The sequence below is a fragment of the Telmatherina bonti genome (genome assembly GCF_933228915.1).
Source record: "Telmatherina bonti genome assembly, chromosome: 23".
Taxonomy (NCBI): Eukaryota; Metazoa; Chordata; class Actinopteri; order Atheriniformes; family Telmatherinidae; genus Telmatherina; species Telmatherina bonti.
In genome coordinates this window covers 20,068,896-20,089,765 of record NC_136632.1, presented here as the reverse complement: position 1 = coordinate 20,089,765, position 20,870 = coordinate 20,068,896, and the positions used below count along the sequence as shown (strand labels likewise).

Sequence of the window (20,870 nt, the reverse complement as noted above, 5' to 3'; positions counted from 1 at the left end):
TTAAAACAAGACAATCATAGGAGAAACCAGACCTGAACAGCAGAGCTGCAGGATGCCACCAACTGACCACAAGTCTCTGATGTCCAGCATCCCAGCGGAAGTTTTCTTTTTTTTTTTTAACTTGAGTCTCAAGAGTCTCATAAAATTTTAAGCATCCAAACCAGCAAGTAAGTTGTGCGTTATAGACTTCCATCACATCAATATCCAGATGACATTCGAAAAGCTTTGCTCCTTTTAGTGGTCCACACACACACACACACACACACACACCCACTGACGGAAGTATTGAAATTTGCACTTTATAGTCTTTTTGTACTTCTGAACTTCTTCGGACTCTCTGCTGCAGTTCTCGTGTAAATGACGCCAGAATTATCTGAAAGAATCCAGTTTGTGGTGTAAATGTGAAACCGGTAATCTCATTTTTACACTGGTACCAAATGTCTGTTATGATTGTTATATTTTTAGCTGGTTACATGTAATTGTTCCTCTGGTATGTTAAGTGGTGACTGTTTTCCTGAGCCAGTTCTGCTTTAAGGCCTTGGTTTTTATGCAGAGACTTCCTTTGACTTAACGGTAGAAGTGGTTGGTGATAATACAGAATTTTAGTAATTGTGTCTGAAGGTTAAACAAATTAAGTAAACATTCTAGTTTTTATTGCATTTTCGTAAATTTCAATATACTGATAACAAGGTTCTAAAACATAGGAATGGACGATAAGCTACACAAATATCTATATTGTTACGCTTCTGTACACTATTTTAAAGAGCCATATTACTCATAACATGCAGCACTAATGGGAGTCGCATCTATAGCTAAGGATCATAACTGAAAAGTTTCCAGAGTTTGTTACTAAAATGTCTTTTGTCTGGATATTTAAGTCAGTTTTGGTTTGAAAACTTGTCATGCTGTTACTGAATATCACAAGATGCCTTTTAAAGTTACCATGTGTGTAATGTTGAAATGTTTAGATTCAATGAGACGTAAATTTGAAATAAACTTTATTTTTAAAGAGCTTAGAGTGACAACAAAGGGACTTTATTTTATCGTATTGTTTCTTGTGACAGTGTCAATCAAAATGAGAAACGCTCAGACAGAAACACACTCATTAGTTATAGGTCATGTATCTGGGGGTAGCGCTGAACTTGGCGTAGGATTTAATGACCTTGTTCACGGCCTCCAGGAAGTCTTTCTCCGTGGCGATCTTCCTGCGAGCTCTGATGGCAAACATTCCTGCCTCTGTGCACACACTGCGGATCTCAGCCCCTGATGGGAAACACAAATTAATTCCACACCAAAACAAACACGGATATTCCTTAATTTTCTTCACTGCTTTGTCTAATTACCCTTTTAAACTAAATACCTTTACAAGCTAAAATGCCAATAAGACCAGTCTGAACCCAAAAACACCACATACAGCCCTAAACTTAATAGTGCAGCCCCCTGGTTGTTGTTTCGGAGCAGCATAATGCCAATACACTGCCCCCTTGCGGCCACAGATGTGCACTACACATTGAAGGCAATGATAAGAATTTGTTGCTGAGTCTTACCAGTGCTGTTGGGACAAAGACGAGCCAAGAGCTCAAAGCGAATGTCTCTCTCAACACTCATAGATCGAGCATGGATCTTAAATATGTGCGTGCGACCCTGCAACACATAACAAAACAAGAAAAAGGTGCGTGAATTTGAAACTTTTACTGAAAAAAATAACAGTTTGCTGACTCATCATGCCCGTGTGAGAAAACTCACCTCCAAGTCAGGCAGGCTGAATTCGATCTTCCTATCCAGACGACCAGGTCTCATCAGCGCGGGGTCCAATGTGTCCGGTCTGTTGGTGGCCATTAGCACTTTGATGTTGCCTCGGGGGTCAAAGCCATCCAGCTGGTTGATGAGCTCCAGCATGGTTCTCTGCACCTCGTTGTCCCCGCCGGCGCCGTCATCAAAACGGGCACCTGAGAGGTTTAAGAGATTCTAAATTATCCAGAGGGACCAGAATAGCTGAAATTGCATTAGAAACAAACATATTTCTACTTGGAAAGTTTATTTTAAGTCTGTCACCTTTTACTTCACCTTAAGCTTTAAAAATGATCTTCTGGCCACGATTTCAGAAAGATCATTTTCATTGTTTTCATGACCAAAATGTTTTTTTTGGCCAATTTAAATTTATAAATTGATGCCAGCATTGAAATCTCAATTTCCCATCAGTAACAAACAATAGCTGGGACAGATGCAAGTTTACCAATAAGTCACTTCATCCTTTCTTTTGAAATGCAGTTTTTTTGTTTCTGTTCTTTTAAATCTATGCCTTGACATCCTTTTGGGCATAAAAATAAAAACTCTAGCCTTAGTTGTGCATAGCATGGTAATCAGAGAAAAACAGGAATATACAAGACGTTAATGATAGCATACAGGTTTTCATTCATTCAAATGTTCATTGATTTGATGGACACTGCTGCATATCTGTCATCCATCTTCTACCAGATATCCGGGGTCGGGTCCCGGGGTCAGCAGCCTAAGCAGGGAAGCAGCAGCTCTACTCTGAGCCCCTCCCGGATGACCGAGCTCCTCACCCTATCTCTAAGGGAGAGCCCGGCCACCCTGCGGAGGAAACTCATTTCAACCACCTGTGTAGGAGATCTCCTTTTGGTCACGACCCACAGCTCATGACCATAGGTGAGGGTAGGAACATAAATTGACTGGTAAATCGAGAGGTTCCCCTTCTGGCTCAGCTCCTTCACCACGACAGACCGGCACAGACTCCGCATTACTGCAGACGCCGCACCGATCCGTCTGTCGATCTCGCGCTCCATCCTTCCCTCACTCGTGTGCAAGACCCCGAGGTATTTAAACTCCTCCACTGAGGCAAGACCCCACTCCCGACCCAGAGAGGGCAATCCACCCTATTCAGGCTGAGGACCATGGTCTCAGATTTGGAGGTGCTGATTCCCATCCCAGCCGCTTCACACTCTGCTGTGAATTGCTCAAGCGAGAGCTGGAGATCACGACCAGATGAAGCCCAACAGGACCACGTCATCCGCAAAAAGCAGAGACCCAATCTGAGGCCACCAAACCAGATCTCCTCCCATCTGTCATTAGAAATGCAAATACTTGTTTTTACGTTTTTCTCTGATGTCATCCTGGATAATCTTTCTTATCTTTGGCATGAAGAACCAGATGTGTGTTTTTCCCATAACGGCTGAAATCAGACAGCACATTTCCACAGTCTTCTTGTCCATTTCAAACGAGCTTGTGGGATTTATATGCAGAGCTGATACATGGCTTCCTCTCTGTGAAATGTAGTTTCAAGTTTTCAATTCAGCAGATTTTGGTAAGTCATGATGGTTTTCCAAAGTTTTCCTCAACCAGTTGCTGTATCAGGTCTTTGCTTTTATGCACCAAGACTTCTCCCAATTTCTTAAGAATGTATGATGCATACTTTAGTTATTAAGTCTGAAGGTTTAAAAAATTAAATTCTGGTCCTACTTTAGAAGATTTCACTACTTTTATAATAAGAAGGGTTCAAGAAAGGGGTATTACCAGTAAACTCTGCAAATATCTAAATTCTCTGTTACCCATATTTGTACATTATTTTAAAAGAACACAACACACGATGAACATCAGAGAAAGTCTTACCCCCAATTGCATCAATTTCATCAAAGAAGATCAAACAAGCTTTCTTAGTTCTGGCCATTTCGAACAGCTCACGCACCATCCTGGCTCCCTGTAAACATGAACACAAACAGTAAAGATGATGACAAAAGGTATTTATAATCTAAATTCCAACTGTGGTGAGCTTACCTCTCCCACATATTTCTGCACTAGCTCAGAGCCGATGACTCGGATAAAGCAGGCATCTGTTCGGTTGGCAACAGCACGAGCGCATAGGGTTTTTCCAGTACCAGGGGGCCCAAACAGCAGCACACCTTTAGGGGGCTCTATACCCAGATTGACAAACCTCTCAGGCTGGTGAAAAGAAGACAGAAAAAGTGATCAGTCTGGATAGTCTCCTTAAAGCAGGGTAGGTAGATGTTATTACTTGTGAACACTCACATGGAGCAGAGGGGTTTCAACCACCTCTCTCAGCTTCTCAATCTGCTCCTTACATCCACCAACATCACTGTATGTCACATCAGGCTTCTCCTCCACCTACATTAGATGTGGGCCACAGATTCATAAGCAGGGAAATGACCATTTCACATCTCTGGTAAAAATAAGAAAAGGGGAACACTTTTCCTCAAAACATTTTGTCATTCTAAAATGTTTGTTAAATGCAACTACTTCAAGTATATACTTTTTATAGTCTCCCCACATTCATACCTGCATCATAGTAACAGTGGGATCAATTTTTGGAGGCAAGGGGATGTGGATCTGATACTTGTTCCTGTCAACCCTGGAAAAACAAAGAGGACACTACATTTACCAAACTGGCCTGTAATCCATGAAATAAGAATCACATTTAAGTAACATCTGCCTCACCCAACTCTCATGCCCTCTTCAATGTCAGTGGGAGCCACTTGATCACTCAGGTCTACCACAAATTTGGCAAACTGTTTGACGTTGATGATATATTTCGGGTCTTCAGAGTCTGCATTTATGATCTTTGTGCATCTGTTTAATAGTGAAAGTACTTAATGAAAAACCCGTAAAAGAAATATCCAACACATGCACGCTACAACAGATTATGCACAATTTTAACAATGAATGGACTTTATACTGATGTGCTCATATTTATTCATACCCTTTCATTAAAGAAGGAAAAAATGATGCCTGTAAATAAGCTGAAATTGACTAAAGTAATAATAAATAAAAATATAATGAAATGCATTACATTATTTTCTAATTCTGGTTCAATAGAATTTCAGTCAGGTGTTTTCTGTTCCTCTCAGTAAGACTTCTGCACCTGTTGACAGGTATTTTGTCCCACTGTTCAACAGAAAAATGCTCCAATTTGTCCAGGACCAATTTGTTTGTTTTTTTTCTTTTTTTTCCAACTCATTTAAATGAAAAAAAACAGTTTCTTGTATTACTAAATTATAGTTTTGCAAATTTTTAGTTATTGTTCCTTTTTTAAGTCTCCAGTTATTTGAGTGACTGTTGTAAATTCAGTCTGTTCTTTAATGAAAGGGGATGAATACATAGGAGCACAACTGTATATAAGAGATTCAGAAACTAATGGAAAAAATTAACATGAAGTTACGTAGCTTTAACTTGTAACACCAGAGAGAAACAATAAAGATATACAAAGCTAAATTGGTAAAACAGAGTGTTTTCTTTACCTTGCTACCTGCAATGGCTGCTCGCTCTGCAGGGTCTGCTTGTCAGCAGCCAAATCCCAAAGAGCTGGAGGAGCCAGGCCTGTGTCTGACTCCTTGATCCCTGTTCAAGTCAAACAACACCATATTGCACACAATTACTTTTGAAAATAAAATAAAAAATGTCCAGCACCGTCTTCACCACTCTGTTATTGTGCAAGTGTATTTCTAGCTTCTTCACCAACCTGTCAGCTCATTGATCTTTTTGAGAAGCTGCTGAATGTCATCCTCCACTTGTTTAATCTGCCTAGAGTAGGTGCTTTGACCCTGTGAACAAAACATATAAACTCTTCAAGTAAGTGCAAATGTCACAAATTCTTGGGCATTCTTGAATTCATTTGTTTTATGGGGGTAATACTTACGTATGTTTTGAGCAGAGCTATGTCCCCTTCATCCAAAGCTGTGACGGAAATGAAAACAATTGAGTTAGCACCGGACAGCAGCGCTGGGCCGCTAACACAGTTACTGAGTTAACGACATAAAACAACCAAGTTAATCCTGTTTTATTAATTATAATTGTTTTAACCCCAAATATGTATTACTTTGCGTTTATTTGCTGACAGAAATGCAATAGGGACGTGACTAAATTACAATAGTTTATTAACAAGCTGAGCTAATGTTAGCCTTCGAGTAGCTAGCTGATATCGACGTTTTTCTTTCAGCAATTACTTTAAATTAACATCCATGGTTTACCTCTGATGGGTGCGTCTTCCTTTTCCTCTTCCTTTAACTTCCTTTGGTCGTCACCCAAATAGTCTGGCATCTTTAATGTAATATCTAACTGCCTTGTTACGAAGAAACTTCCCTGCTTCAGCAGCTAAAATCGTACAATTACACAGCAGCTTTAGCTTTCCGCCACTATGCGCCACTTACCGGAAATACAAGTCGGAGTTGTATTGAGGATGTACGGCTCATGAAATATTTTGTTAGAGAAATAGTATTATTTAAAACGAATTGTAGCACTATAAATATGATGTAAATTACTATCTTTAAAGTAATTGTGCTGGTTTATGACAAAAAGTTCGAAGTCACAAAAAAATCTCTGCGGAACTTCAAATTAAGTACCATTGTGACAACACGGAGTTAATAATGTACACACCACTGAGCTCGTTTTCGGACATAGACATATTATTTACATAGACGCCGCATAGTATCACGTCTAATCGCGCCGCCATCTTTGATGGGTCTCCCATGCGCCTCCAACTCATTTATTTGTAAAGTGTTGGCCCAACCACAACAATAACTCCACTAATTTTTATCTGATTTTCTCACAGTTTGGTTTGTTACAAAGGGCAGATATATTGTTATGATGCAGATAACTGTAAAACATTTAAAAAAAAACAAAAAAACAACAACAACAACAACAACAAAAAAAAAAATCAACAACGCGCTTTTATGTTAGAATATTTTGATAAGTCTTATAGTTAGGGATCGTTAGCATTCCTTAGTTATGCTGCTATAGGTTTAGACTCTCTCTTTCTCTTTCTTTATCCCTCTCTCTTAAACACCTCATTGGACTAAAATGGATCGTTTGCATTTAGTAGATTATTCAACGTGTTAACATTATTTATCAACCAATTATATCGAAAAGGGCTTTGTTTGTGTGTTTTATAAACGCGTTGTTCCACAAAGAAAAAAAGAGTTTTGTGGGGAAACCATGTTGACTGCAGCGAAACTCGAAACCGGGGACCTATCCAGTATGGCGGCGACGCGGGTTCACTCTCCAGCGCTCAATGCAGTGTCTATGTATATATGACGTCTATGGTTCTCGGATTGGCACTTGCAAAGGGAGGCCCATGTGCTGCGTTAATGAGCGGGCCACAGACTAGCACTTTAGAAAGCTTTCACATGAAAATCGACGTGTGAATGTTTTCAAACGACGTTTTATCAAAATGTTATTAGAAGCAAAGGACGGCGAAGAGACGGTCGTGTTAAAAGCGGCTGCCGGTAAGCAGTAGCCTAGCAGAGGCTATAGGAAGAGGGCGAGCTAAGCTACTAATGTTATATATTGAGTGTTGCTGTGCTTATTAGCATTCATCTGAAAACAAAAAAGACATAAATGATCACTCTAAGACTATTGGCTTCTTCGATGACTGAACGACACAGTTTAATCTTAATACTTTATTTTATATTTCACTTTATTCAGAATAGTATTTGGTGTGTTGCATAATATGACCGAGTGGGTCCCCACCACTCATGGTTCAGATTACTGCACTGCCTTGCTGGCAACACTTGATATTAACTTACTTGTTTGATATTTCACACCCTGCCATATCTCTGGTGTCTTAACACTTGTTGTATCCTTTGATTATCTGGCATGTGTATTTCCTCGGAATACAAAACAGGTGCTTCCTGTTGAAAGTGAAAAAGGTAACAAAACCTCCAACTGCTTGTTGGTTAATACTAGAAGCAAACAAGAAGGAACATTAATGGTTGTTACACCAGCTTTCTGACATTTTCTAAGTTATATATTTACCAAAGCATACAAAAAGGGCTGATGCAGGTACAAAGCATGTCATCATTTTGCATAGCATTTTAGTACACTGGAATTAAGAGGGGAAAAATGTTTGCTCTGACAAAAAATATAATGAAGCTAGTGTTAACGTTTGTCATACAAGCTTTGATCATGAAAACAAAGCGGCTATATTTTAAAGCAGAAATGGAAATGTAGTCTTGAAAGAGTTTTAAATGTACTTATTTAGATATTCTCTGTTAATCTTACATGCAAGTTTTTCGGTCTATACTGCTTATGTCTAAATGTTGCATTTGGTATATCTCATTTGTTTTATTTCTATAAATGGTATATTGGCATATTAAGACATTTTAGATGCGTCAGTGGTTACATTTGTAATTTATCCATTATTTATCTTTAGTGCACATTTTTGTTTTAACTCAATTAAATTGATATATTTAGAAATGTGTTCTTATTTTACAAAGCTAATGTGATTGAAAAGAACATTGATATGGGCTTTTTTTTTTATTTTTTTAAATTTTTTTTTATATCAGATTGGATTAATTTTACTCCTCCTGTTCACAGTTGATGTCGAACCTTGTGTTGTAACATCTCTGCACCCCCACAGCATCTGTTCAGGTTCAGGTGGAACCGGTGGGACGATGGTTTGAAGCGTATGTGAGGAGGAGAAACAGGAATGTGTCGGCGTCATTTCAAGAGTTGGAGGAAGAAGAGGTGTCTTCAGAGGAATCAGAGGATGAGGAGTTTCAGCTTGAGGAGCACCCGGTGCTTCGAACACTTGACCCTAAAGACTGGAAGGTATCTGAGAGATATTTCCAAGTAGCCTTTCAATCTTTTTAACATCCATATTTGGTTTTTCTTATTCAGCAGTTGACAGAGTTTCAGGTGATAGTCTTATCAGGCGCAGGGAACAGAAAATAATGGAGCAAGTCCCTTAATGTTACAGTGTAGGTAAAAACTAAGTGATTTTATGTGGTATCAATGTTCAACCTCATCTTGAACTCCACATGTGTATAAATAAAGGTGTAAAATCAATCCCAGATGGGTGAATGAACATTCTATTCAGCTTCCGACCACTTTTAAAGTTTGAGCATATTAAATATAAATGGTTTTATAATCCAGCAGTAGCTAAAACTTTTTACTTTGAAAGCAGCTCTTTGGATTCTAGCAGGAAAGCTTCTTTTCTTTTTGTTATTCAGCTTTGAAAAAGGTGCATCTTTTTATATTTTCATTATCTGCATGTAGTAAAAGGCTTCAGAAGACTCTTGAGGCAAGTTGTGGGTTATCTGCTTGTTTGTGTTGCATCAGAGCAGTTATTTGATGAACAAGAGAAAGCATACACTAATAACACTGATCCTAAAAGGATGATGTGATAGTCTTCTACATAGTCAGGTATGTTTTCAGTGCTGAACATCTGGCTTGCTTGTATTTTCAGTGTGTTATGCATTGCTGTCGTTGGTGAAAGAGCTTCTCTGATTGGCTGTTAGTGAGCCTTTATATAATGCAATGTGTTTCACTGTAAACCTAAATGTAACATTAGTCCTTCATGTCTCTTTTCTCAGAATCAAGATCACTATGCTGTACTCGGGCTCCCACACTTGAGGTACAAAGCAACACAGAAACAGATCAAAGCTGCCCGTAAGTGTGTCTCCTCCCCTTCTCTTGATTCAGTTCTCTGATTGGCTGGAAGACGTTGGTTTGATGGCACGTTCTTGCTTTTTTTTCTGCAGACAAAGCAATTGTGCTCAAGCACCACCCTGATAAAAGAAAAGCTGCAGGAGAGCAGATTGTGGAAGGAGACAACGACTACTTCACTTGTATAACTAAAGGTAACCAATTCTGTTGTTTCTGACCGCACATCTGGGATGTCCTGAACTGGGAGTCACTGTGTTCTCATTTCGATTGTTTGGCCTTTCAGCGATAGAAATCCTGTCCGACCCTGTGAAGAGGAGAGCCTTTGACAGCGTCGATCCCACCTTTGACAACACAGTGCCTACCAAGGGGGAAGGCAAAGAGAATTTTTTCGAAGTGTTTTCTCCCGTTTTTGAGAGAAATGCCAGATGGTCTTCCAAAAAGCATGTGCCCAAACTAGGAACCTCGGAGTCGTCTTTTGAAGAGGTGGACAGTTTTTACTCTTTCTGGTACGTACAGAAATATTTTCACTGGATTTTCAGAACCAGGACTGATATTTGCAACTGGGGGAAAAAAAAAAAAAAAGAGCAAATTATTGATCCTTTTTTGTATGTTGAAGGTACAACTTTGACTCATGGAGGGAATTTTCCTATCTGGATGAAGAGGAAAAGGAAAAAGCTGAATGGTAAGGTGATGCGCTGTTGAAAACACTCCCAAGCCTTGTGTAGTAGCCCCCATTTAACTTGGATTACCTCCTTTTTCCTTCTGCAGTCGGGATGAAAGAAGATGGATTGAAAAGCAAAACCGAGCTTCCAGAGCTCAGAGGAAGAAAGAGGAAATGAACAGAATACGCACACTAGTTGGTACAGGCTTAGATTTCATTTAACAGCAACATAAAGGTGCAGAAGGCCTTTAAAATATTCAGTACAAACCTCCACCATGTATGTGTGACTGATTTACACCGCTTCGCTGCAGATACGGCCTACAGCTGTGACCCTAGAATAAAGAAATTCAAAGAAGAAGAAAAAGCGAGGAAAGAGTCGGAGAAGAAAGCTAAAGCTGAAGCTAAGAAGAAGGAGCAGGAAGAGAAGGAGAGAGTAAGTCTTTTTCATCCAGATATTGTTCATTGACTGAGGAAAACAGCTGACAGAATATGCTGTTCCTCCTGCAGGCTCGACAAGCAGAGCTGGACGTGGCCCGTTTGGCAAAGGAGAAGGAGGAAGAGGAGGCCAGGCAGGCTGCCCAGCAGGCAAAGAAAGAGAAGGATATTCAAAAGAAAGCCATCAAGAAGGAGAGGCAGAAACTCAGGACCACCTGCAAGGTTTTAACTCCAACCTCTTTTTTTTTTTTCCTTCTTCAAGCTGATAAATGTTTACCAAACTGAGCTGAACAAGCACTTTTAAAATGTGGGTTTGACTTCAGGATCTTGTTCTTGCTTCCACAGAAATGGAATTACTTTGCTGACAATGAAGCTGACAGTGTGAAAATGATGGAGGAGGTGGAGAAACTCTGCGACCGCCTGGAACTGACAAGGTTCAGTAGACTCCAATGTCTGATCTAATCTTTATGAATGATTATTAAAATGACTGCAGGCGTATTTCTGGACACATGGAGCACCAACACAGAGGTGGTGTGCATGCAAATTGGATTAGTGTTGAATTGCTTTCCTTTTTAGTGCATCAGATGAGCCGAACTGCAGTTTGAACATGCTTCCTTCAACATGATGGAATTGCGTAACTCTGTTATTTATAGAAAAGATAAAAATCCAAGTTTTGTGGTGCTTTTTAGAAAATGAGATGTGACAGGATTTTTGTTTTCAGTCTGCAGTCCTTGAATGAAATCCTGGTCTCAGGCTCTGAGGAGGAGAGCAAAGCAGCAGTTGAGCAGCAGGTAGAAATGTGATTCTTTAGGAGCTCACCAGAGTCCTCCATACGTTCACGTTCAGATTCATAAACATCTGTATCTTTTAATTGAATTAAATTCTTCCCCTTCAGGTGCAGGAGGTGAACACCCAGCTGCAGAAGGAGAAGGAGGCTGAGGTCCAAGCCAGGCAGGCGGCTCGCAGTGCCGAGCAGGCCAGTGGAGGAGGCGGAGGTGGCTGTGGGAAAGGCTGGAGCGAGGATGACCTGCAGCTGCTCATCAAAGCGGTCAACCTGTTTCCTGCTGGAACCAACGCCAGGTAGTCATCTGCATCAGAGGCTTTTTCACATCCTCGCATTTCTTGCTCATTTGTTAAAAATTCATCTGGAGACAGATTTAGGCTTTTTGTTTTCGCGTGGAAGGAACTTAGTTTCCACGTTTTTCTTGCAGATGGGAAGTTATTGCCAATTACATGAACTTGCACTCCACCAGCGGCTTGAAGAGGACAGCCAAAGACGTCATCAACAAAGCCAAGAATCTGCAAAGACTCGGTACGATCATATGGACTCCTCCTCCAGCCTGACATTTGATCGGCTGCTCTGTAAACATGTGGATTTCCTATTTAAATACGCTGCCGCTTGTGCCACTCCAAGTTATATAAAATGCTTTCCAGTGTCACACTAGAAGCCTGTATGGTCTAATACATTCAGGTCTGCACCTGTCATGTCCTCAGATCCACTACAGAAAGATGAGATTAACAGAAAAGCCTTTGAGAAGTTCAAGAAGGAGCACACTTCAGTGCCGCCCTCCATAGACAACGCAGCACCCTCCGAGCGGTTTGATGGTGAGTGCGGACAGTTTCTCTGTGTAGCTATGTGGTAAAGATTAAGGATGTTGGATGTGCAGAATCAGCAGTGTCCAGTAAGTTTATCACCATTTCTGATTTTTAAAACTTGTTGCGAACAAGCAGTTCAAGCAAATGATCAAACAATCAAGCATGACGTTAAGATCAGGACCCTTTGGGTGTTTCAGTTTAGACTTAAAGCATACCCCAGAACTTCGTAACTAGATGTTGCAACCCCCAAAGGAACCAAGTCTAGTGGACTTTTGGATGTGAGCAGGACCTTTTGAACCACTTCGGCTATGCTCGGTACAGACTCTTCCCTGGACCAGCTCAAGTTCTGTTTACATCTCAGGGCTGGAAACAGGGTTATGGAGATCAACACCCCATCCAGTGGCATGATCACTCTTCTCTGAACACGTTCCACTCTGTATGCTCTGCTTGTGACACAGTCACTGAGTCGTCCTGCAGGTTTATTCACTAACAGCTGCTAGTTTTCTTTGTCTCTCATTAATATTTAACCTGATAGTTTTTAGTGCTCTTGACAGTTGATAGCTTAGTCCTCCGCAGGGGGAATATGAATCTAAGATTGGCCTGTTTGTGTATATGTGTGTGTATGTACATGTTTTTATATAGGCATATGCGTATGTATCAGCATGTGTCTTTTTTTTCTTCTCTTTTCTTCTTTCTCTATGAGGTGTCTTCTTTTTCTTTCCCTTTCATCTGTCTCTTTTCTATCCTCTCTGGTCTGATCCAACAGTAGAAACTCTGTATTACAAATAGAGAAATAAAATAAGAATCCAGAAAATCAAGGGGATCATCATACCAGTAATGCTCCCCTTTGTAAAGTAAACAGCATCAGACCATCATTCTGCTTGCTTAAATGCTGGACAAGAGACACACACAAAAAAAGTAAGAATGAAAATCCAAACATCCTATAACATCTAGTTTGCTCAATGTAAGAGAGCAGTAAGAAAACCAGTGTTTGGATTTTAAGTGAAGACAGGCGAAATGATTTTTTTTTTTTTTTTTTTTGCAAGCTGTCTGTGAACACGACCAGCTATGTCATATAGAGCAGCACTTAGTCACTGTTTGTAGCCATTATAAAGTATATGAAACCTCGTAAGGGTTTAACCTTAGATATGTGTCTCAGAGCTGCTCAGTTGCATGATCGCTGAAACAGCTGAATGGTTGCCATCTGCTTTAGGCCAAACATGATTTTTAAGATGTAAATAGAACTTAAAAAATGATTATTAGTTACAGCTATTTATGATAATAGCTATTCATTTCTGATTAAACTCTAGCTGCTTTCATTCTTATTCCCAAAGACGGGGGTCCCGACCCACTGCCTAGTTTTTCCATCAGCTTTCTGTCCTGATCACTATTTGAATATGCAGTTCACCGATCAGCCACACCAGGAAGCTTATTGTTTTGTTTTTTTTTCACCACATTTAAACGTTTCAGCCCTGAATGTTTAGAGTCTGGTCCCAAAACAACTGTAACCTGTACTTTCACTGTTATCTGCTGCCTTTTCCTCCAGTGCTTTGTTGCTTCTCATCAACACACCCACTGATACTGTAGCAGTTTGGTAAAGCTGGAAAGACAATTACAAATTTGGCTTTTCTGGATCAATAACTCAACATAAAATCATCTCAACAAAACTGTCACGTCACTGCGATTGTAGCTTGCTGTGATTTCAGGTGAGGTGTTTGTTCTGGACAAACAATGTTCCATTGATTAGTTGTAGATCTGGGAAAGCTGCAGCTACCATACAGCTGGTGGATGGAGGGGGTGGGGGTCTGATTATCAGGCTGCTCCTAGTGAACGTGGAAGATTATTTGTCTGCATTTAAGACCTAGTTTTTACTCATTTTACTACATGTGTTCCTCCAGCTTCTGGTAGTGAAGGTAATGCTGCTCCCTGGACCACTGAGGAGCAGAAACTTTTGGAGCAAGCCCTGAAAACCTACCCAGTCAGCACACCTGAGAGGTGGGAGAAGATAGCTGCTGCTGTCCCTGGACGAAGCAAGAAAGACTGTATGAAGAGGTACAAGGTATGTTGAAGACTTTCTTTTTTATTTAGCTGCCTAATATAAAGTCTACATTATACATGATCAAACAAACAAACTGCAATTCAGTATAATTTAGGACAAAGTGTCACTTAATGGTTCATTTCCAGGGTTAATATTTATTCTTGTATGTCTGACAGGAACTGGTGGAGATGGTTAAAGCCAAGAAAGCTGCTCAGGAACAAGTGGCAGCCAAGAAAAAATGACAAGAACCACAAATCTTAATAGAAACTGTTATTTTAATGTTATTGTGTTCTTTATTTTATAATAAAAAATAATAACTAGAGCTAAGACTTAAATATTCTGTTGTCATACTGCACTGATAGTTCTGCTCAGGTTCTCATCCAGAACATCCCACTGCGGATCCGGTTGTAGTCTGGCAGCTGTTCAATCGGACCTAAAAAGAAATGGGTTGAACATCACTGCTAAATGACGTTTCTGATAGCCCATACATGTCATAGCTTTTCAACTTCAGGGGATGTTACAACAATGTTATAACCCATTTATAACTGATATGGTAATAATACCGATAATGCCAACACTTATCAAAGTGACCAATTTAGATGAAACTTAAGTATCCAGATTTGTTGCGTGACCTGACAAATTACAAAAGTGTGAAGATAAAGCATGTGATAGTGTTGGTACAGAAATACAGTGGTTGTCTGGGCAACTGCTTGATCATTTTATAGAACAGCGTGAAAAAGAGTGACAGAGCAGCTCTATAATGAAATATGAAAGCCATGAAAATCTAGTGTAACAATGTTTTTGGGAAAAGCAAATTCAACTTTTATAAAGGTCTGTTCCATCCAGACCGACAGACAGCTGATAATTGGAGCTCATGGCTTGAAGCAGAGCAAAGCTTGATTCCATGAGAAGCAGAAAAAACAGTGCAAGTGTATTTTTGGGGTTCAGTGGGATCAGTGGAAAGGCATCAATTCATCCAAAAGAAGTACGATAGAATTAGTCTAACTATGTGGTGCATTACTGTATAACTCTGCAGTGGAAGAGTTCAACGTACCAACGGCTGCAATAGCTGGAGCTCTGTTGTAGATGTATTTGGTGCACACATCCTTAATGGTGTTTGCGTCAATGGCCTGTTGAGAGACATTTATGCGTTAATGCGACAATCTTCCATTTGGTCTTTAAAAATATTCAACTGATTTTATGACAAAACAGCAAAAAATGAGCTGCAGAAATGCTTTGGGTATTTTTTTTCCTATTTATAGACACACATTCTGAAAAGTCAAGCAGTCTTAACTAAATTTTTCAAGAAATGCAAAAGCCGGTTCCTTAAATCGAGCCAACACCATCCACTCACATCAATCCGAGCCTCCAGTTCGTGCAGAGGAATCCTGCGGCTGTAGCACAGCATCTGTCTCCCGATGTCCTCACAGATGGGGGTGGATCCTGGAAGAAGTGAACTTATGTTAAACACAGACTGCAGGAGCGTATGATTTCCTGTTGTGCTAGCGTACCGTCGAGATGCAGAAGCATGTTGGTTTTGAGCAGATTCTTGGCCCGGGCGACCTCGCTTTCCGTCACACTCGTACAAAGAGACATCCTGACAGGAACACATTCAATAGAAGCTAATTTTTTTTTTTTTTTCGGAAGTTTACTCAGACATGCAGCTCTTTGCGTTTTTATGGTGGTACCAACCATTCCAACTGAGTGAAGTGCATCATTTCGGTGATGGTGCCAGGCTCACACACCATGTAAAGCCCCCACAGGCCTGTGTCTGTGTAGCAGGTGTTGAAAGACTGGAAGCTGTGGCAGAGGTTTCCCTGACAGGCCATCTGAGCCAGCTTACTGGACAGATTCTGGATTCACAAAGAACACAATGCAAAAGAGATAAAGAAAGGTGAGCATACCTGTTATTTATTTTTTTTTTTTATGACTGGACACATTGTCTAAATATTCTGAAAACATGAAGCCCACCAGACGGAGAGATCAAGCTTTAAAACATTTCGGGTTTCCTCTGTACTTACCACGCCTCCACCAAATGAGCGGTCCCAGTTTCCAATAAGCGTGTTGGCTACCATCAGGGGGATGGTGTCGGGGTGAGACCATCCAACTGCCTCCACGGCGATGGCGATATGAGCCAGGGGCATTTTGTCATCCCGCACACGGATCTGAAACAGATAAACAGGATGTTTCTTTAGTGATTTAAGTTGCATGAGATTAAAAAAAAAAAAAAAACTTGCAGAAAACGACTAACCCACTAACGGGTTAAGTGATGCAGATTTTCTGCTGGGAAAAAAACGGGGATGTGGAAATCCAGGATTTCTTCCTACCTCACTTCCCGTGAAGTGGCATGATGGAAGCGCTGGAGCTTCGCCCTGATATCTGCCGAGAAGTTTCCCAAAGTGATACTTCGCCAAACTGATGAGCTCATTGTGACAAACGCCTGATCAGAAACAGATAGCAGAAAGTTGTGAGGATAAGGACATAATTAGTTCATGAGAAGCCAAACAAGACATCTTATTTTCAGCAGACCACCACATACAATCATAATTCCTTCGATACTTTTATCATATTTTACTTCATTTTTATCAAGCATGCGAGGAAACGTAACAGTTCTGACCTCCTGCAGCAGCTAGCACGATTCTGGGTCCTTTGTAGTGAGTGGTGATGTAATCTACCAGGTCTCCTCTGTTAATGGTCCTGTATATAAAAACCACACAGCTGATTCATATCATGAACAAGAGGTGAGCTTCATTTCTTTATGATAAACCAGGGATGTGTTCCTGCAGCTTTTATATGTATTTGTGCTTCAGACAGACTCAAATTAAATGGCTCCAACAGACTATAAAGTTCTGCCTAATGACTTACTGTATTTGAGTCAGGTGTTTTGGAGCAGGGATGCATGGAAAAGCTGCAGTATTGTGGCTCTGGAGGACTGGAGCTGGACACCCCTGCTTTAAACCACCAAGCTTTACTTAAATCAGAAAATATATTTGGTCTTACTTGATGTTCTCCGTTGGGCCCAGGATAGTCCTGCCCAGTGCTGTGGACTGGTATGCTGTAGCATGAAGGTAATCAAAGACCACTTCCTGCAAATTGGTCTCCACTTCCTGCATCTCTCTGAGGATCACCCCTCGCTCCCTCTCAATCTCCGCCTCGCCCAGTGTGCTGTTCTGGATGATGTCAGCCAGAATCTCAACAGCTTTGAGACAGAAACCAGACCCCGTTAATATAACATTTTATTTTGATTTATTTATAGCTTTTACATGCATTGTGAGTTTACTTTATATTGTACTAAGCATACTTCAATCCACTTCAAGTAAAAACAGATTTCCTGAATTGTTTTTTGTATAAATGATCCAGGAGGTATAAGAACACACTGTGTTTATAGTGATGCAGAAAAATCTAATCGTTTAGTATTTCTTTAATCTCTTTAAGTCCAAACCTATGGTCTTTTTTTTTTTTTTTTTTTTACATTACATTGATTTTTTTAAAGACATGTGGACATAATCTCGTATTAATCTAGTATGCTGACATCTTTTAAATGATAAAACCCAATTTTTTATTGCTACATCTCGGTGCATCATTCAGCTCCTCTATCAGTCTTTACCTCGTGGAAGATCCTTTGAGAACGCTTTGGCATAGTAGACCGTCTGCTCCCGGGATGTGTAGGCATTCAGATGAGCACCCATGTTCTCAATCTCCAACTCCAGATCCAGCTGAGAGCGCTTCCTGGTACCCTGTAACACATTTGCATACAGATTAATAAACCTTGTAGTATGTTCTGCAGTTTGAATTATTTATTTATTTAGGTAATCACAGGATTAAAATTGATAACCTCTCACCTTAAAAGCCATATGCTCCAAAAAGTGTGCTGTGCCATTATTTCTCTCGTTCTCATAGCGACTGCCTGCATCAATCCACAGGCCCACCTGGAAGTAGTTAGTCATCAATAATATCATCAGAGCAATGTGCTTTCACTGTATCAGAACTCCCCAACAAGGATGAGAAAAATACTTTTAAGATGGTTGGTTCTAAAACTTAATAAAGGAACACACAGAGTAAAACTTAAATATGCTTAACACGCAATTCATTATATTAATATATATTTACCATTATGTATTAACAAAAAATAACCCCTTTAGATGCACCATCTCGTTTTCAAGGGTGTCCTCTAAATAAAAGTAACAACACAAAACAAGAGCAGCTGTGTCTACAAAAAAAAGAAAGAAATTTACAAACTGGAAAAAAAACAAAGAATAAGTAAACAGATAAATAACAAAAGAACAAAATAAAAATAAATAAACACATGAAATACATGCAATAGTCATCATCAATCATACATCCATACAAACAAAAAAGAAAAGAAATCATTTATCACGTTTGAATTCTAAACATTTTACAACATACTTTATCATTGTGCCCGACTAATGATACTAGGAGGGGGCTATTATTTAAAATAAAGCAAAATAACTAACAAACACTACAAGTAATGCTGTGTTACACTATTTACCAATAAGACATACTACTGCATAACTCAGCTAAAAGTGTAAAAGCAACAGATCCCAGCAGAGGCGCCATATGGGGGGAAGATAAGGGCCCCATGACTTGACAGGGGCCCAAAAAGATGTACAAACTATATGAGAAAATCATTAAACCTTCATTAAAAATAATAAAGACTTCTTTCAAAGGTTGTAATAATATATAGAAGTAATATAAGCTGATAAACCATTTATACTAAAATAACCTAGTTAGATGTATGCTCTGCAATTTAACCCTTTATAGGGCACTCAATGAGATACCTTCAAATTAGGAATTTTAACCTAAAATTGTCCTTCTGGTATGAACCAAGACCTACGGTTGTGCTCATATTTATTCATACCCTTTCATTAAAGAAGGAAAAAAAAACAGTTGCCTGTAAAAAAAAGCTGAAATTGACTAAAGTAATAATAAAGTAATAAAAATTTCATGAAAATCATTACATTATTGTCTAATTCTGGTTCAATAGAAATATTTTTTTTTTTAAAGCAAAGAAATAAGATAATTTATTACATATTACATCATTCATAAACTAATATTTTCTTGAAAAATTCTTTAATGTTTCCGCTCCAGTCAGGTGTTTTCTGTTCCTCTCAGTCAGACTTCGGCACCTGTTGACAGGTATTTTGTCCCACTGTTCCAACAGAAAAGTGCTCTAATTTGTCCAGGACCAATGTATTTTTTTTCCTTTCTTAAACACAATTAAATGAAAAAACTGTGTCTTATATTACTAAATTATATTTGTGCAACTTTTTACTAATTGTTCCTTTTTTAAGCCTTCAGTTATTTTAGTGACTGTTGTAAATTCAGCCTTTTCTTTAATGAAAGGGTATGAATACATATGAGCACAACTGTACATTCTGTTGTTACATTAACAAAATAATTAAATAGTTTCATGCTGAATATGAAAGTAAAACAAAGTGGTCAGAAATAGTCACTTGCCCCATAAAGGGTTAAACACACCCCTAGATCTTTATTATTCCCGTGAAAAGCTACTTTTTGATCAGCTTGAAGCAAAAACAAAAATCTTAAATTTGCGATCACCTGGTGGGGTCTATGCCATTGTCTTTCATAGGGCCCAAAATTCCTGGTGGCGTCCCTGGATCCCAATATGTCCAACATCATAAACTCTGACTTACTGTGCAAGTTGTAAGTCCGGAATCCTCGGAAGCCACCCGGAGCCCGTTTTCCAACGTGGTCACCTTGGTTTCTGGGACATTTAGCGCCACCTGGTGGGCGGCCTGGCTTGCCAACAGCCTCTGTGGTCCAACAGCAAGACAGCATATCACGGTGACGCTTCAGATTCAGAGCACTTACGTCAACTGTTATCCATCAGCTATAATCAATATGAATACGTAATCGATCATTCTACTGTATTAGAAAAGTAAAATTAAACAACAATCATAGAAGAGCGGAGTAAACTGCGAGTGTTTGTTCATTGTTACAGATAAAAATAGTGAGACTGCGACGCCGCGAGGTATTTCCTTTGTCTTTACGTGAATTGCAAGTCGAATCATCTCAAATTTCTAAGTCAAGTAAAAAACAAATGACTCTACACATTAACTCTTACCCGACTTGAATAATTTGGCTTCAGTAAATGTCTTTGTAGAAGATTTCTCCCCGCAGATGTGAGGCGATGTAGGGAGACCGCCATGTTGTTTGTGTAACACTGAGCAGGCGCCGTGCGTAATGACGTAACATCCGCAAATCCTGACTTTTTTTTCCTGAACAAAATAAAACTATTAAAGTTCTGATAAATACTATTTTTTTCACATGCCTGTAACAATCCACCACAAAAGAAAGACTTAGGTTATTGTCTCATTTAGAATAGTTTTTAAAGTTTTTTTTTTTGGCTTTTAAATATTTAAATGGTCTGGGACCTCTGTACCTTTCTGAGCTACTGAAACATCATTGTCCCATTAGAGCTCTCAAATCAGAAGACCAGATGCTTCTAGTAGTCCCGAAGACTCGACTCGTGACTCGTGGAGATAGGGCCTTTTCTGCAGTAGCCCCCAAACTCTGGAACAGTCTCCTTCTTTAGGTGAGGTCTGCTGGGACTTTTTAAAATCTCTTTTGAAAACTCATCTTTTTATGTTGGCTTTTAACTCCGGAGAGCAGGACTAGGTCTTTTCTGTGTTATTTTGTATTTTTAACTATTGTGAGACTTAGATATGAGTGAGACAGTAG

General features: G+C 39.5%; 3 protein-coding genes across 3 annotated transcripts; 1 reads left to right on the top strand and 2 right to left on the bottom strand.

Annotated features, from left to right (window-relative positions):
• Positions 1–14: 14 nt before the first annotated feature.
• Positions 15–6,169, bottom strand: psmc2 (proteasome 26S subunit, ATPase 2). The gene is made up of 12 exons (XM_079263219.1): positions 6,003–6,169; positions 5,672–5,709; positions 5,495–5,576; positions 5,274–5,373; positions 4,474–4,605; positions 4,315–4,387; positions 4,048–4,143; positions 3,796–3,960; positions 3,631–3,718; positions 1,747–1,949; positions 1,548–1,644; positions 15–1,263 (listed from the first exon to the last, which is right to left on the bottom strand). Exons 1-12 carry the CDS (start codon positions 6,070–6,072, stop codon positions 1,106–1,108), a joined length of 1,302 nt encoding a protein of 433 aa, XP_079119345.1. The 5' UTR covers positions 6,073–6,169; the 3' UTR covers positions 15–1,105.
• Positions 6,170–7,101: 932 nt separating this feature from the next.
• dnajc2 (DnaJ (Hsp40) homolog, subfamily C, member 2) lies at positions 7,102–14,506 on the top strand. The gene is made up of 16 exons (XM_079263468.1): positions 7,102–7,256; positions 8,390–8,580; positions 9,345–9,420; positions 9,513–9,611; positions 9,701–9,923; positions 10,034–10,099; positions 10,186–10,277; positions 10,390–10,511; positions 10,586–10,735; positions 10,859–10,947; positions 11,235–11,304; positions 11,409–11,593; positions 11,725–11,825; positions 12,008–12,118; positions 14,008–14,168; positions 14,324–14,506. Exons 1-16 carry the CDS (start codon positions 7,202–7,204, stop codon positions 14,387–14,389), a joined length of 1,857 nt encoding a protein of 618 aa, XP_079119594.1. The 5' UTR covers positions 7,102–7,201; the 3' UTR covers positions 14,390–14,506.
• pmpcb (peptidase, mitochondrial processing subunit beta) lies at positions 14,261–20,352 on the bottom strand. Its single transcript, XM_079263469.1, has 13 exons — positions 20,254–20,352; positions 19,823–19,942; positions 17,990–18,076; positions 17,755–17,884; positions 17,148–17,346; positions 16,765–16,844; positions 16,475–16,587; positions 16,169–16,312; positions 15,840–16,000; positions 15,659–15,744; positions 15,502–15,590; positions 15,202–15,277; positions 14,261–14,580 (listed from the first exon to the last, which is right to left on the bottom strand). The coding sequence occupies exons 1-13, from the start codon at positions 20,335–20,337 to the stop codon at positions 14,516–14,518; spliced, it is 1,434 nt and encodes a 477-aa protein (XP_079119595.1). The 5' UTR covers positions 20,338–20,352; the 3' UTR covers positions 14,261–14,515.
• Between the last annotated feature and the right edge of the window lie 518 nt (positions 20,353–20,870).